General features: G+C 39.3%; 1 protein-coding gene and 1 non-coding gene across 6 annotated transcripts in view; both read right to left on the bottom strand.

Annotated features, from left to right (window-relative positions):
* The window catches only part of AHCYL2 (adenosylhomocysteinase like 2), a 184,555-nt gene that overhangs the window by 39,531 nt on the left and 127,730 nt on the right, over positions 1-17,294 (bottom strand). For 2 of the 5 annotated variants that reach the window (XM_036246783.1, XM_036246786.1), the window contains exons 2-4: positions 9,803-9,914; positions 1,800-1,943; positions 1,054-1,154 (exon numbers count right to left, since the gene is read on the bottom strand). In XM_036246783.1, the coding sequence (XP_036102676.1) occupies positions 1,054-1,154; positions 1,800-1,943; positions 9,803-9,914 (357 nt within the window). Of the gene's footprint in view, positions 1-1,053; positions 1,155-1,799; positions 1,944-9,802; positions 9,915-13,601; positions 13,894-17,294 lie in introns of those variants that run through there. The other 3 variants (XM_036246787.1, XM_036246785.1, XM_036246784.1) reach the window with 3 other exon arrangements.
* LOC118620575 lies at positions 16,745-16,908 on the bottom strand. The gene has a single exon (XR_004957479.1). It is a non-coding gene; the product is annotated as a U1 spliceosomal RNA (small nuclear RNA).

Here is a 17,294-nt window from a genome sequence, read left to right as displayed (position 1 = left end):
TACATTTGTAGCACTTTCATTCAAATAATGCTATAAGTACAAATGTCTGACTATTCTACTACACTTGTATCCAGGCATTTATATATTGAAATACACATTATTTTATTATAAATTATTTTCCTTTTATTCTTCCTTCATATTTCAGTTAAAATTTTATGTTTATATATATATATATATATATATATATATATATATATGTAGCTAGATTTAGTATATCTGAATTTCATTTCAAGCTAATACAGGGGCATTGCAAAATAGTTTTTCTAAAAGGGGGACACTGACTCAGATAGGGGTTAGACTCATTGGTCTAAACCAATCATGGTAATCCCAGTCCAGACTGGTGGGGTAGGGGCATGTGATCTAGTTCTGCTCAATGAGACGTGACAGAGGATCCTGGAGGACTTCTGGGAAAGGTTTCCTAGCTCTTGGGAGAGAAGGAGAAATGGTGCTTCTCCCCTTCATGAGTTTGTGATGGCTTAAAGAGCTGTAACCACCTTGCTATCAGCCTGAGGATGAATTCGATGTGCTGTCGAGGCAGCTCCAGGACAGTCACACTCAGATGAAACTGGAGCCCTGAGATCCTGCATCTGAAGTCTGCCTGACCCCTGGACTTCTAGCTTTGCAATGTAATAAATTCCTTGATGTATAAACCAGGTAGAATCAGGTTTCCTCTTATTTGCAGCTGAAAACAGCGGAGCACAGAGCTGCCTTGTAGCAATCACACGGGAGAAGAAGATAAGGGGAAGCCTTACATACTAATATGTAGTATAGTATAGTGGAGAAAGCACAAGTGTGGGAGTCAGATATATTGAAGTTCAAATCTTGATTCTGTGATTTACTAGCTGTATTACCTTGGACAAATTACTTAAACTCTCTGCGCCTCAATTCCTCATTTATAAATTGGAGCTAGGGGTACCTGCTTTACATGGCCATTATGAAGATTAATGAACTAATGCTTGTTAAGCTCTTAACCTAGTGCTTGGCAAGTTGCAAGCACTCAATAGTTTGGGGTATTATTAACTATTGTTGTGTGGAGAAAGAAAAAAGACTTACAGCAGTCTGAGCAGTGATGTGTGTGCAGCCCACGATTTTGGCTCCAGCCAAAGGTTTTTCTCCTTGTGCTCTCTTCCTCAGAGCCATCAGTGCTGGCATTTCTGAAATGGTCCAACACAAACACAGCAATATTAGAGAGAAGGGAACGAGAAAGAAAGAATCAAGAGAAAAAAGTATTCTCTTAAGATAAGATCCTTCCCCCAATGAAGTTCTCTGTTAGATTAGGTTCCTTAAGGGATCAAAACAATAAATCCAATTTTTCTTTCTTTAAAGATTTTTAGAGAGAGAAGAAGGGAGAGGGAGAAAGAGAAACATGGATCAGTTGTCTCCTACTGGAGATGGAGCCTGTAACCTGGGCATATACCCTAACCAGGAATTGAACTGGCAACCTTTTGGTGCACCAGATGATGCCCAACCAACCGAGCCATGCCGGCCAGGGCCTGACTATTCTTTACTAAGGGGCTTTCAGAGGCAAATACTCCAGTGTTCTGATTCCCTATATCCCAGTCCTCGTTATCTAGTATCTCTCCCTTTCTTTCCCTTTCCCTTGTAGAGGGGTTCCTTCTAGAACTGCCAGAGTTTATTCCCTCCCACAGTGCTTCTTAAACTCAGATTATTTTTTTGTAATATGTAATCTCCCATATCATAATTGCACAAGCTACTAGGCCGCAGGATGTGTGAAAGGTGATTAACATGGACAAAATGGCATAGGCAGCTCTAGAGGAAGAGGTAATGGCTTTCTTTACCTTGTTCAGCAATTTCAATTTCTCTTCTTCCAAACTCTGCCTGTTTGATGTTCTTGACACAGAAGTCACTGCTTCCCTTAGAGTTCTTTTGTTGCTTGTCCCTGGGAGATGCCTCATCGTCAGAGCTATCTGTATATGATGCCGCTGGAAGGACAGAATAAAAAACCCTCAGGTGGGAAACTGGCTTCCTTTAAAACTCCAAACCATGGAGGGAACTGAGGCTTCTCTGGTCATCCAGCACCATACACATTTACACATCTGGCAAGCACCTAAATGGCTCTGTGGAACTGTCCCAATCATCTCCTATGGAAAGTGTTACCCAGAGGTCAGAAAGAGGAAGCCGAGAGAGGTTGTCAAAGACATTCCCCCTGGATAGCATTAACTTGGAATCTAGGGCTGACTTTACCTTCAGAACATGCCAAGGTCCTTGAATACGCAAAAAGAGAGATATTATACCATGGTAGCAACAGGTTAAAGTTATAAATGCAGGATCACGGTCATGAAACTAGGGGTTTCTGGGACCCTAGCCACCTTCTCTGTCTGCTGTTTAAACGCCTGAAGTAATTTGTGTTTTAGTACAATAACTAAATAGATAAGACCTAGAAAACAAGGAATCCATGGGAAAGTAATTAAGAACCAAACAAAAAGTGTTTGTCTGACATAATAGAGCTTTCTTTTTTAAGATTGGCTCTGATGAGGCTGAACTATGCCTGCAGACCGAATTAGACATTGACAATGAAGCATTCAGTGTGCTCCCTTCTTGCTGGCCTTAGATTCCCAAAGAAGTGAAAAATCCTCTTTTGGTATAATAAAATGCTCTGATGACAAATCCATTTAGCAATATACAATAGAGGGTGAAAGGTATAAGACTTCTGATTGTGGCTAACAGGCAGCAGCTGCTGCTGCTGTTCCCACGTTTAGCTGAAGTCTTTTTAGTCTTCATTTAATTCTGTAGTTGTTGACTGTTTGCTGGATGATTTGAATCAATTTCCTTCCTTGATTTATGTTTGAGTTTCTGTGGACAGTTTCTTCCTAAGTCGTTGTCAAGGTTTTGGGGGAGGTGGGTTGGGGAACATAAAGCACTGTCTATAAAGCATTTTATATTTTCCAATGTGGAAGTACTTCCATCACTTTTAAAGGGAGAAACCTGTAAAATCTCAGAGCTCCTAAGGTCTCTAGTCCTCTGATCTACTTAAATCCAGAGAATTAAGACATTTCTGGGATTTCTTAGCCAAGGGTCTCTCTCAGGGAGAGCTGTAAAAGGCAAGTCTGCCCTTGCCCAGGTGATCAGGCATGGCACTACGAAATGTCTGGGCAGCAGGGGCCTCAGTATCTCCCTTGGAGCTGGAAAACAGCCCCAGAGCAAAGTCCTAACACGAGGCAACAAGAATGAACTTGGGTCACCAGGGGAGGTGAGGGAATTAATAAATCCCCAAAGAGACTTTTGTTCTTGAAAGAAGCTAATCTGTACAAAAAGTCTGTGGTTCTCCCTCCTAGGGTGAGTGAACGCTCAAAGTACCTTTGGCAACAGAGCCTAGAAACGGCTTCCTGGGCAGTCATCTGTTTCACTAATCAAGACTCAGAAAGAGCTTATGAGTTGGAGGCTGAGGGAACCATGCTTCTACCACCTGAGAGAAGAAAATAACAGTCATCCCTAATCCTGATCTAAATTTATATGATAACTGCCTTTGAAGTGTTTACATTTAGAACACCCAGAAATTTCAAACCCTTTTCCAGAGCCACGATGATTTTCATGTTCCCCAATGGCCATTTAAATATAATGGTTATGTGTTCTGAGAGTCAGACAGGCTTTGGTTGAAGTCTCAGTTTCTGTTTCTAGCTGAATAAAAAGGTGATACCAAAACCTCTTTAATAGGGTTGTTAATTCATTCGTGTGTTCAGTCATTCACACATTCAAATTCACACAAAAATTCAACAATTTTTTATGGTGCATCTGCTATGTACCAGGCACATTCTAAGTGCTGGGGAGACAGGACAGATATAGGCTGTCTTTACCTTCGTTGAGTTTTCAGTCTAGTTTGTGAGTCAGACATGAAATAACTAATTATAAAATTAGAGTTTTTCTTTCCTTATCATTGTAATATGTACTATGAAGCAGACTGTATGCCACGTTAAGATTAAATAAGATGATGTAAAGTGTTACACTTGCTGTAAAGCACTCAATAAATGATACCTGATGTTATTACTGGCTTTTGTATATATTTTAATTCAATACCAGACATAGCATCTTTAAGGGTTCTTACTGAGCTTTTGGATTTTGAATGGGAAAGGAATAACATACATACAATATTATTTAGCAGTTCCTTTTTTTTCTACCTTTGTCATTTACTAATCCACCCAAGCAGCAGGTGGTTGGTTGGCAGTGATTAAATAGGTTGAGACTGGAGTCCTAACTCAGTCCTAACTCAGAATAGTCCTAACTCAGAATAGCTCCCCTCTCCTATGCCTCTTTCAGCTTCTAAAGATGAGTCAGGGGGAGAAAACAAACAAACAACTATGACAAAACCCCTAAAATATCCCCTTAAGAGAAGCACTCCAATTATTTTCTTCCAACTCAAAGAAAAAAAATTATTTATACCACTTTCCTATTCTAAAAACAAAACGAACAAAAAAAACCCAACAGCCCCAAAACAGTATTTTATTTTCTCAACAGTAGTCAACTGGTTGTAGTTAGTTCAACCAATGTGTTTCTTTTTGGAGCCAAAATGAATTTGTTTACAAAGATCCCTTGATATAAACCTGTTATCAGGTAAGAACCAAAAATATCAGTTGTCTAGACTGTAAAACTATGTGAATGCAAAATGGTTGACAGACCTAGACCTAGAGTTATTTCTGCAAACACAGTAGAAAGATTTCTGAACTAGTGTGACATTTATTTTTTTAATCCATACTTATTTCTGCCATTAACAGTTGAGTTAGCATTAAACATTTTCCTGTGAAAATGTACAGAAATCCAACACATATGTATATACACACTTGGAAAGTTTCTTAAGTGTTTCTTCTTGTCAGCATACTCTGAAGCCCTGAGTAGTGATTTAATTAAAAATGAACGATCAATAACCAAGGTAATAACCTGTTGAAGTACAGGCTTGAGGCCTTAGCTCTTGCTTCGCCTCTAGTTAGTTAAGTGACTAGTTTTCAATTTATCCAACTGTAAAATAGGGAGTAGAACAGAGCCCCTCTCTCTCCCTTTTCTCTAACCAAAACCAGAAAAATCTTATGAATAAATGAGATAATACCAAAAAAAGTTTCAATTTCTAGGTAGAAAAGTAATATAAAGTACAATATAACATTACCACAAGATGTTGTCTTGTTTCATAATATCCCAGAATCAAAAAATAACCTGATGTCTCACTAATCCACAATCTGTCCCATAGAACATGCATACATATGTTCTATGGCTCATGCCTGATGAAGCCTTACCTCCTAGCAGCTGTGATATTGTGGGTTATTGCTATGAGAAGAAGCAGTCAGACTCCTGGTTGAATTAGTCCTATTAGACTATTTTAAGCCAGGCAATTCCTCTTGGGCCCAATCTATTCATTTGGTAATGGAAATAACAGTAGGGACCTGTGTGTCAATGTGCAGCAGATTTCAGTGATGAATAACACTCTAGAAACATGTGAAAAACTATGTTAGCAACCAAAATACAAGCAAACAAACAAAACTTTATTATTTGGAAAAATGTGAAAATACTTCAACCAATTATAATCTAAGAGACTTCAGTCTTCCTTCCTTATCCTCAACCAATTAACTCACTGCAAAGGCAACTTTTTCAGAAATATATATTACTGAGAATGATCTGACTTTAAAGAAAAGTTTTCTGTTCATTTGTTTTTATGAGGTTTTATGCTTAGGGAGTTTTTAGAAGTTTTTTTTTTATAAAATAATTTTAGGTATTAATGCAGCCTTTTACAACCTGGGTTCCACTAGCATTGAGCCCAATGCCTTGAAGCATCCATTGAATATATGAATTAACTTCTCTCCTATGCATCTCGAAGGGTACTAGTTACGATCCATCCTTCGAACAACTAAGAAAGACAGTCTCTCAAATCCTTTTCTGTGTTCTGTGATTCACATGAGGAACCCTGGTTGAGAAAGGCTGGCAGAACTTCCTAAATGAAAACATTTTGTAATGTCATAACCTTTTATTTGTGTACAGAGTATATCAGAGACCTCAACAGGAGTGTAAAGTGTAATAAAGTCTCTGGACACATTTCACCAATATTTACTTATTGAGCACCTCTTACGTTCCAGTTCTAAGTGCTAGAAATAGAGCAATACAAATCAGGCAGAAATCTCTGCTCTCATGGATCTCATGTTTAAGTCAGGGGAAAAAAAGACAACAATAAATTAGTAAAAATATGTTATATCATAAGTGCCATGGAGAAAACTTTGATAGGGAGTTTTGGGTGGGGTGTTTGTACAATTTTAAAAGAGTAACTAGGATCGGCTTCTTTTGAGAGGTGATCCTTGGTTAAGAACTGGAGGTAAGCCCAGCCAGTGTGGCTCAGTGGTTGAGCATTGACCTGTGGACCAATAGGTTGATGGTTCGATTCCTGGTCAGGGCATATGCCCATCAGGCTTGATCCCCAGCAGGGGGTGTAAAGGAGGCAACCAATCCATGTTGATGTTTCTCTCGCATCAATATTTCTATCTCTCTTCCTCTCGCTCTAAAATCAATAAAAACAGCCCGGCTGGTGTGGCTCAGTGTTTGAGCGTCAACCCATGTACCAAGAGGTCACTGGTTCGATTCCCAGTCAGGGCACATGCCCAAGTTGTGGGCCAAATCCCCAGTAGGAGGGCATGCTGGAGGCAACCAATCGATGCTCTCTCTCATCAATGTTTCTATCTCTCTCTCCCTCTCTGTTCCTCTCTCTAAAAATCAATAAAGAAAAGAAAACTAAAATAATAAAAACATATTTAAAAAAAGAAATGTAATGGGAGGCTGGATGGTATAGGCCTTATAGGTCAGTGTAAGAATTTTAGCCTTTACTCAGAGTGAGACTGGTAAGCCACGGGAGGGTTTTGAGCTGAAAAGTGATATTATCTGACTTATTTTAAAAGAATGAATCTTGCTGTAGTATTGTGAACAGACTGAAGAGCGCCAAGGTTCTAGAACTCAGAAGCTCAGCTTTTAAGACATGGGAGGTTTGAGATACCTATAAAACACCCAGGTGAAAGTACTGAGGAGACAGTTGAATATATAGATCTAGTGTTTAGGGAAGAGATTTGAGCTGGATATAAAATTTGAGAATCAAATGTCAACAGAAGGTGGTATTTAAAACTATGAGACTGAATGAGGTCACCTGGGGGGAGAGTATAACAGAGAAGGGAAGAGGTCCAAAGGTCAGTCTTTGGGGGCTCTGTAATATTAATTTCTTTAGTCACTTAAATTATAAGGTATACTGAAAATGGGTTCCCAGTTCTTAATGATATGCATTTGCATATCTTCTTGTATTTAGAAAGCTGTGAGTCAAATCCATTATTCCTGGCTTTTCATTCGATGGGTTTGGAGCTTTTTCTGTGTCACCTCATATAACTTCCCACTGCCTCTGTTATAAATTCACAGTCTGCAAGAGTTTTCCAGGATCACACTACAAATCATACATAGATCTAAGACTAGAAACTGGGTCTCTCCTAACTCTCAGTCCATGACTCAAGGCAGTAGGCATCTCCATTTAAAGTTTGTTTAAAAGGGCCTGACAATTGTTCATATGAAAAAATAAACAAAACCAAAAAACAAAATGAAGTAACAGTACGTGGAACACAGCTGCAAAAGAAGTGAACATAGTCTAGGGATTCACTTTAAAAGCACCGAGTTTATGGAAATAACACTTCCTATAGATTAGTTCACACCATATCTAGAATATTATTCATAGGCATAACCTGGAATATATCCAGATGAGGATAACCAGGACAGTGGGATGCCCCAAAATGGTGATTTTTATTTCTAAGTTAAATCTTTAAATTCCAGGAATTGTAATACCCAGGTTGTGAGTTGAGGCATGTGTGGGAGGGAACTAATTGATGTTTCTCTCTCTCTCTCTCCTTCCTCCTTCTCTAAAATCAATTAAAATAATAAAAATAACTTCCAGGAATTGTATAAGAGTTTATCAGGAGCTAAACAACTAGATAAAGTAAGGGTGACCCTATCATTTAAAATGTTCCCAAAGAGGCCAGATAGCCATTTGTCAGGAATGCCATCAAGGCAATTCCAGCATTTGGTGGGAAGCTGAAGAATTGATCTTAGATTATTTTCCAGAATGTTTTGACTCCAATGCTCTTGAGCTTAATATCCTTAAATGGATATATATGGTTGATCATTTTTTACTATAAAAATGACAATTTCACATAGTGCAACTTAGAAGGTCCAAGTTTTCCAGGGTGACACCAGTCAATGTCACTCACCAATGAGTTTTAAACCAAGTGCATCAATCATACTCTTCTAGGTAAACAGATATTTTGTAGGTACCCTCTATGCATATAGGGGTTCACTGGGAAGGCAGGTATTGTATTTTTCTCTGCAGGAACACAGTTGTAAATATAGATCTAGTATGTAGGAAAGAGACTGAGCTAGAGTTAAAATTTAGTATAGTTATTATTTAGTATCAATCTTTAAATAACATGCACAAACTCATGGTCTAAAACATTACACCCTATTTTACAATTCACATTTTCACAATTATTTAAACTTCCAGAGTTATAAATTAACTGGTTCATGAATTTTCAACACTGATTATGTCAGCAGAATAAGAAAGGTACCACATTTGGTATCTTTAGACAAAAATCCAAAGGAAATTATCTCATGTGCTTTACATCATTCTGTTATTGTGGGGAGAAAGTTAAAAGAGGAATGTAAACATGTAAATAACAATCTACCCAACCTAAAATTTACAGTTTCCTAAACAAGTTTTCTTCAAGTTTACGTAACAAATACTACATTCCTATTTGTGTAAAGAACAAATAAAACTTCAGGTTATGATGAAAACTTTCTAATAAATATTATTCCTTATAATATGAAGAGGCAACTCAGTTTCCTACCACATTCCAACACAGGAGCAAAATAAAACAGCTCCATATTAGATCAGACACATGCTGGGCACTGTTGCACAAATGGCCGATGCCTTCAAGGGGTTTTACGTGGTAATAGCTCATCTGGCATTAAATGATAACAGTCCCAGGAACCATATATTTGAATTAATGCCACTGCAAAGAAAGAAAGGAGTAGCCCTGGCCAGTTTGGCTCAGCAGTTAGAGCATCGGCCCACGGACCAGGGAGACCCAGGTTTGGTTCCCACTAAGGGCATGTACCTCAGTTGCAGTTTATACCCAGACCCAGTTGGGGTTGTGTGGGTGGCAACCAGTTGATGTGTCTCTCTCACATGGATATTTCTCTCTCTCTCTCTTCTTCCTTCTCTCCCTCCTGCTCCATCTGAAGATGAATGCAAAAATGTCTTCAGGTGAGGATTAAAAAAAAAAAAGAAAAGAAAAGAAAAAAAGAATGGAGTAATAAGCAATACCATGTCACAGCTGAGAAGAAAATGCAAAGAGCTCACTTGAACTAGACAAGTTTTCATGTTTCTTGGGGCAATTAAGGTTTCCCTGTTAACTTGCAAGTAGTAGATGGAAGGATAGGGAACCCCTCTTCTATTTTCAAAGAATGGAAAAAACAAGTCTTTACACATGTTCAGTAAAGGTCATTAGTGAGCAACATACTCCCTCCCTCCCACCCTCTGAATAAATCAGAACTCAATTTTCTCAATCACCTTCTTCTACCTTTACAGGAAGAGAAAGTCTATTAAGCTCCACTCTAAATCCCCAAGAGAAATCCAAACACTCCACTTAGAATTTTGGTCTAAATTTCAACTGAGAGGTTTATTCCAAAGCACAGGCTTGACCATGCTTAATTAGCCTTGGGTAGACAGGAGGGTCCACTGGAAATGCATCCACAGGTGGGTCCACAGCAGTTCAGTCCTCACCTGAGCTGTAGCTGTCAGTAGATGACTGAGAAATGGAACGAGACAGAGAGCGACGTCCAATTTTGGTGGAACGTTTGTTGAATTCTTGCTTCTGGTCGGCAAACTGGATCTGCTAAGAAAAAGAACTCTAGTTATTATAAAGGAAAAGAATCTCCATTTTGAGACAGCAATTCAAGGCAGTAGATTGTATGAACCCATCTTTAGAATGTTAGACTCTGGAGAGAAGAATGATTTTCCATTCTTCACTCACTATATTTCCATCAAAATTAAATATTTGATCCACTCTCGGCTTTATACTTTTTACAATAAAATTGTGACCCCCAAAAAGGAGAATGGGATGTTCTGGTTAAAATAAATTTTTTGAAAGTTGAGTCATATTCAGAAATCCTTTCTATAGTTTCACTGAAAACTAAAGCTGGAAAGACTCTTTGAGACTATCCCAATTTTCACATATCTAGATGAGAAACTGCAAGGTACAGAAAGATAAAGTGACTTGCCTTCAAGATTTTAAAATTCTCAGGAAATGGTCTAGTATAATGAAAAAAACATACAAGTACAGTAAACATTAATTTATTATTTTTAATATTTGGCACAGGCTTTCCATTCAGACAGAACTTTCCTGGAACTGCATTCAAATCCTGGCTATGCTTCTCATTAGCTATGTACTGTTGGCCAGATGCTTCTATGAGCCTCATTTTCTCATAAATACAGCAAAGATAAAAATACTTCACAAGTCCTGGCCGATTTTGGTCAGTGGTTAGAGCATCGGCCTGCAGATCAGAGTCCCGGGTTTGATCCCGGCCAAGGTCGTGCACCTCTGTTGCTGTTCGTCTCTGGCCCTCGGTTGGGGTCATGCAGGAGGCAATCGAAGTGTCTCTCTCAAATCAATGTTTTTCTCTCTCTCTTTCTATTCCTCTCTCCCTCCTTCCCGCTCTATCTGAAGATAAATGGAAAAATATCCTCAGGTGAGGATTTAAAAAAAAAACAACCTCACAAGATTTGGAGAGGGTTAAATGAAACAATGTATGGGAATATTTTGTTTTATTGCACTTCACAGATGTTGCATTTTTTGGTTGTTTTTACAAATTGAAGGCAAGACTCTCCACCAGCAAAAAGATTGTAACTCTATTGCCGTGGTCTGGAAACCAAACTTCACTATCTCTGAGGTATGCCTGTATGTAAACAGTGAAACATAGCAGGAGAGTCAATAAATCCACTCCCCAACTCCAGCCCCTGCAGTTCCCTGTTACAGCTCTTACAGGTAGTCACTATAGTTTTTAAAGATGTATTAATTAGCTTTTTAGTACTAGCAAGTACAGTAAACATTAATTTATTATTTTTTGTTTGGTATCATAAAATACCTAAAAGCCACAAGACTGATCATTTATTTTTTAAAAAATTTATTTATTTTTGTTACAGATGTTTCTCCTTTTCCCCCCACTGATTCCCCCCTTCCCCCTCCCTCCCGCCCTGTCACCAGCTTTGTTGTCCATGTCCATTGTTCATGCATATATGCATCTAAGTTCTGTGGTTTAAGACTGATCATTTATTAAGTGTAATATAAAAGATATAGAAGTGAGTGAGTGTACTGAATATGTATAAACCCCAATATTCGAGATTGCATTTTGGACAATATCTGATGACTTTCTGGAATTTTTATCTCTTTCTCCTACTGTTGGAAGTTCCAACTGCTACTTTTGTTTGTTTTTTTTTTTTTTTTTTTTTTATCCTCATCCGAGGACAGTTTTCCATTTTTTGAACAGACAGAGTGGGAGGGAGAGAGAGGAAGAGAGAGAGAGGGAAACATCGATGTGAAAGGGACACATCGAGTGGCTGCCACCCGCACGACCAACCAGGGCCGGGGACAAACTGCAACCGAGGCACATGCCCTTAGCGGGAACCGAACCCGGGTCTCTCCGGACCGCAGGCGGACGCTCTAACCGCTGAGCCAAACCGGCCAGGGCCCAACTGCTACTTTTGAACACTTGACCAATCACAGCTCATATTATTTCAACAACTTTTTCTTCTTCTTCCCTAATTGAAAGTTTGCATAATTGGTTAGATTATTCTGGATCCACGGTGTCAAGAAGCATCAAAGACCTGACAACGGATTCTCCCTTTCCTAATAAAAAGAGGGCAGAAGACAAATGAGAGCAGCAACTGACACTCCATTACCTGCAGGTAGAGGTAGTTACTGAGTCATCTGAGTATTGAGATAAAGGGGCTAATGCCAAATTGAATTAGGTTAGCATGCCTTTTAGGGGAATTCATAGCATTTTCATAGCTGTAACAACAAATAAAGCCTGTGTAATACTTAAGAGTTTGTAAATTATTTTCAGCAATAAGAAAATTCACTGGATTAGAAGCTCTTTGCAAAATAAAAACTGGCAAAACTGATTATTTTGCTAAAGTAGCAATATATTCCAAAAAGATAAAGTGCCCTTTCTGTGCACTCCCACGGGATATATATGAACTTCCACATACATTTCCTATCACAGAACTTACCACACCGAATATAACTATCTACCTGTATCCTGTATTGGCTATGGGCTCCATAAAGGCAGGAGCCGTGTATCTTATTCACCCCTATATTCTCAGACACAAATGCCTGACAAATGGTAAAAAGTCATGTGCAGAAATGAATCTGAAGTAGCCTATTCTATCCTCACTGTCTGTACGTGGCTGAATATTAAGTAAACATAGTAAGCATAAGCCAAGCCTAAAGTTAAAAGAAGTTTTAAAGGCAAAAAGAAAAGTTGGGAAGGGGAAGAAGGTGGGTGTGAAGACGGGGATGGAGATAGCAGTGAAGCTAAAAACTCAGGCTTCCATTTCACCAACCTTATCTAAAACAATGACACGTCTTTATTCTTTTATAGAGACTCATCTGGGAAAAGGAGTAATAATTGACTTTCCAAAGGTCACAGTGAGTCATTAACTTTAGCAATACCTCCTTAAAAAAAAAAGTAACAGAACACTCTGCCTGAGGTATGTGAACACCCCCCTCCCACCCACACACCACTAGAGGGGGCCAGTCACTCTACTTCTCTAGGATCAGGGGTGGGTGGGTACACATATATTTACCCCAATAACACTAACCAGGTAGCTATCTACCTGCATCATCATCTCAAACCAGTTTCCCTAAACTGAGCTCTCTTCTCTATTGTCTTCATCATTTATAGTTATCCCTTCCACTCAGGTCAAGTTTAGGCTGTCTTTTGGCATGAAAGAAGACTATGTAGGTTTTCTTCACCAGAGACATAAGGTTCTAAATTTTGTTTACTTGTTAGACACTGAATGCAAGGTTCTAAATTTTGTTTACTTGTTAGACACTGAATGCAAGTTTCTTTAGGGCAGCAGAATATTATACAGAGACTAACCACTTATATAGAATGTTATAACATTTTCCAGAAAAATTAATGTTTATCTTTTACTGACAACCAGAACACATTTTAAGTAGGTCATCCCTGGTGCCCACCTGCCCTAATAGTTTAAAGCTATATGCATTCCTCACTCAACAAAGTTACCCGGCTGGGGTATCTCGGCAGATTCCACTCCTAACTTTCCTACACGTCTGAAATCAAAGAGTCCTTTAAGGTACCCCTCCCCCTTTTTCATTTCAGAGAGAACTGCCTAATTTCAACAGGCATCAAGGCAAGGGAGAGAACGAGACTGTTAGGAGAGGGGAGCTCACCTTATGCCAGAAGGAGGGATGAAAACAGGAAAGGAGGAGAAAAGCGCTGGCCTTTCACATTAATGGCTATCACAGCAGCAAGACTGGTAAATAAGATCTTAGCCTCACCTGGGCTTTAATCCCAGAGTTGCCATTGACAATGTATTTCTTCTTGTTGCTCAGCATAGTGACATTACCAGCCCTACTGCCACCTCTCCGGTGCAGGGACCCTTGTGGCTAGGCCTTTAAACTTTCTGCATCAGCAATTCTGTTGGCTCTGGTTCCAGCTAGCTTTTCTTTTTTTTTTTTTTTTTTGGTTGGGGGTGGGGTGGGGTGCTACCCTTCCCTGGAATCCCCGAAGTTGCTCCAGCAGTTGAACCCAATTTAATAAGGCATTTCTGTTAGTGGCTCATCAGCCATTTTTAATTCTGGTGGCTGTTTTGCTTTTATTTTATTTTTTTCCTGAACACCTAATTACATGGATCCTCTAACCTCGAAACCTTAACAAGTCCCTTGACAAGGCCCAACTTGCAGGCGCATAAACAATAGCATATTTATATAACCAGGGCACTTTTTTGCCTGCTATAATTACCTTGCTAATTAGGTTCTTTTAACCTTACCTCCTCCTCTTCTATGTCAGATGATTTTAGTTAACCTAGTCTTATTAGAAAAAAATTAATTACAAAGGCGCTAAAACAATGAGGGAATTTATTAAGATGGTAAGAAAAAAAATGGTGCCAAGTGCTCAGGCAGCCCTTACCCTGCACTCCGAGTCCTTGGGTCAGTCAGACTGGGAATTGGTGCTGGACTCAACTGTGCATCTTTTATACAGGTTTTGACATCTGACCTAGTTTCATCTCAAGATTGTTGCTGTTGAGTGACTATGTTGGTTTTTTCAAAAACTATGTTTTGTGGAAGGATTGACTACAAATGGGAGTTTTCTGTTACCTCTGAGTCCCCAGAATCACAATGACCTTGTCACATATTATATCAAATAGAGTCAAATAAAAGGACAAAGAATCATCATTTATTTGTTGATTTCTTAAAGGGGGACAGTGAATAGGAACTCTGTATTCAACTGTATGTTATAGAGACAGGGTGGGAATGTGATTTGAATTCTTCTTTAAAAAAAAAAAGGAGAGCCTGGCTGGTGTGGCTCAGTGGTTGAGCCTCAACCCAGGCATGCACCAAGAGGTCGCTGGTTCAATTCCTGGTCAGGGCACATGCCCAGGTTGTGGGCCCAATCCCCAGTGGGAAGCATGCAAGAGGAGGCCAATCAATGTTCTCTCTCATCAATGTTTCTATCTCTCTCTCCCTCTCCCTTCCTCTCTCTCTAAAATCAATGAAGAAAAAAAAGTTTTTTAAAAAAGGAGATTGCTTATTGAGCAGAAGAAAGAACATAAAATGGTAGATTCCTTTTTTAGAATAATCTTTGAGAGAAAAGGTGTTTGGAAGAACAGAATAAGGGGAAGAGAGCTAATATTTATTAAGTATCTATTATACACAGTCCTGTGCATGTTACTTCTATTAATCAGCATAAGAATCTTGAAAAGTAGGTATTATTATCCCCATTTGACAAATTAGGAAAGTGCAGCCCTGAGAGAACACATGATTTGCCTGAGGTCTCAAAGTGAGCAAATGATGGGACCAGAATATGGGAACCTGTGTTTAGGTAAGAGCTGAAGCTCTTCCCACTATACCACACCTACTGATACAAATCAGAAGACCAAAAACTCCCTTGGTCCCAATCCTGGGTACATTCACTCTACCTCATTCTCAATTTAATTATGTCTTACATTTACCTTCTTATCAGATTGGGTCTCAGAAATGACATCATTCCAGATGTGGAGCTCTGATCAAATTACAATTCTGAAATGGCCAATCATATAAGAATTTTAAATTTAACTGGCCAGGTGGTTCAGTTGGTTGGAGCATTGTAACGTACACAGAAAGGTTTCAGGTTTGATCCCTGGTAGGGATACCTATGGGAGGCAACTAATCGATGTTTCTCTCTCACATTGATGTTTCTCTCTCTCTCTTTTTCTTTCCCTTCCTTTCTCTCTAAAATCAATAAAAACACGTGTGGGTGAGGATAAAAGAAAAAAAAAATTTTAATTTAACAGCCCTTTAATTGGCAACTTTGCCCAATGCCACCGACAGAAATTAAAACAGAAATTAATTGAACTCAGTTATTGATGTTCACCATGACAATACTGATCTCTAACTCATAATTTCAAGAAATGTGATAGACTGATATTTTTTGCTTGCTCACTGAATCTCTAAACTTCTGCTCTTGCTGACTAAGGATGTTCACCCTAATACACTCTCAGCTGGTTCCTAATTTTCCTCACTCAGGTAAAAATGGCTTTAAGTCCAGTGGCTAAGTCATTAGACTTGCACCACAAGGAGCTGCAGATCTATAAGAAATACTACCAGAAGACATTTTAGGATACTATCACTGACAGGAAAAGCCTTACCATTTAATGAGTTTATCTAACAAAGTAGTTCTCAGACTTTAGGTGCTTCAGAATTACCTGGAAGGCTTATTAAAACACATTTCTGGCACCACTCCCAGAGTTTCTGATTTAGTACATCTGGGCGGGGCCCAAGATTCTGCATTTCTAACAAGTTTCCAGGTGATGCTGACACTGCTGGTCTGGGGACCACACTTCGAGAACCACTGCTCTAACACCTCCAAACATAAATAAAGCAGCCCTAAATCTCTCTTTTTTTTCTTTTTATTGATTTTTTTAGAAAGAGGAAGTGGGAGGGAGAGAGATAGAAACATTGATTGGCCGCCTCCTGCATGCCCCCACAACCCGGGCAAGTGCCCTGACCGGAAATCAAACTGGCGACCTCTTGGTGCATGGGTCGATGCTCAACCACTGAGCCACACCAGCCGGGCAGCCCTAAATCTCTTGACTCTCCTTAGCCAACCATTTGATCCTCTCTGTGGCTCCACCAGGGAGGCATATTTATTGAAAGGCAGAAAAGAAAAGGTTATTTGAAAGGTAAGAGATAAGAACGGGGCACACCTTCATACCCAGCACAGGTTATCAAGAGAACTGAGTCTAATTCTGATTTCCACAGTATAAGGCAATTAAGAATAGATGGTTAGTATATTAAGAAAAAAACTCCTGGGGAGGATAAAAGATCTATTTAAGCTAAAGATGATCAGGATAAGCGAAAACAGTTAATTCCTTTTCAAAGGACGATGATCAGAGGTTCTCTCTCTGTGTATCTCCATTTCTTCTTTTTTCTTTTTCTTTTTTCAGAGAAGAGCATGAACACAGTCCCCCACTACCATAAATTATGCAGTCGAGTTTCCCACACTTGGGGAAACTGAAGAAGTCAGCACATCTGGAGAGCAATGGATAAGCCTCACCCTGGGAAAACCACCTTTGTGATCATGGTATCTCCCCTGCCAGTTACATATTGTATCTCCATTTCTTTTTCTTTCTTTTAATTGATTTTTTAGAGAGAGAGGAAGGGGGAGAGAGAGAGAGAAACATCGATGTGAGAGAGAAACATCGATTGGCTGCCTCCTGTACGCCCCCTACTGGGAATCAAGCCCGCAACCTGGGCATGTGCCCTGACCGGAATCAAACCAGGACCTCTCAGTCCACAGGACAACGCTAAGTCCACTGAGCCACTGCAGCTGGGCTGTAGCTCCATAGCATTTCCAGCACTTAACACCTCTAATCCTCATCTGTAAAATGGGAACAATAACATCTACTTTGCTTATCTCAAATGTGTGCTAAGAGATAAAATAACGTATCTGAGAGGGTTTTAAAGACTACATAATAACACACAGAATAAAAC

The sequence above is a fragment of the Molossus molossus genome, unplaced genomic scaffold (genome assembly GCF_014108415.1).
Source record: "Molossus molossus isolate mMolMol1 unplaced genomic scaffold, mMolMol1.p scaffold_m16_p_7, whole genome shotgun sequence".
Classification (NCBI taxonomy): Eukaryota; Metazoa; Chordata; class Mammalia; order Chiroptera; family Molossidae; genus Molossus; species Molossus molossus.
The sequence above is the reverse complement of the archived record's forward strand: the minus strand, read 5'-3'. Positions and strand labels throughout refer to the sequence as shown.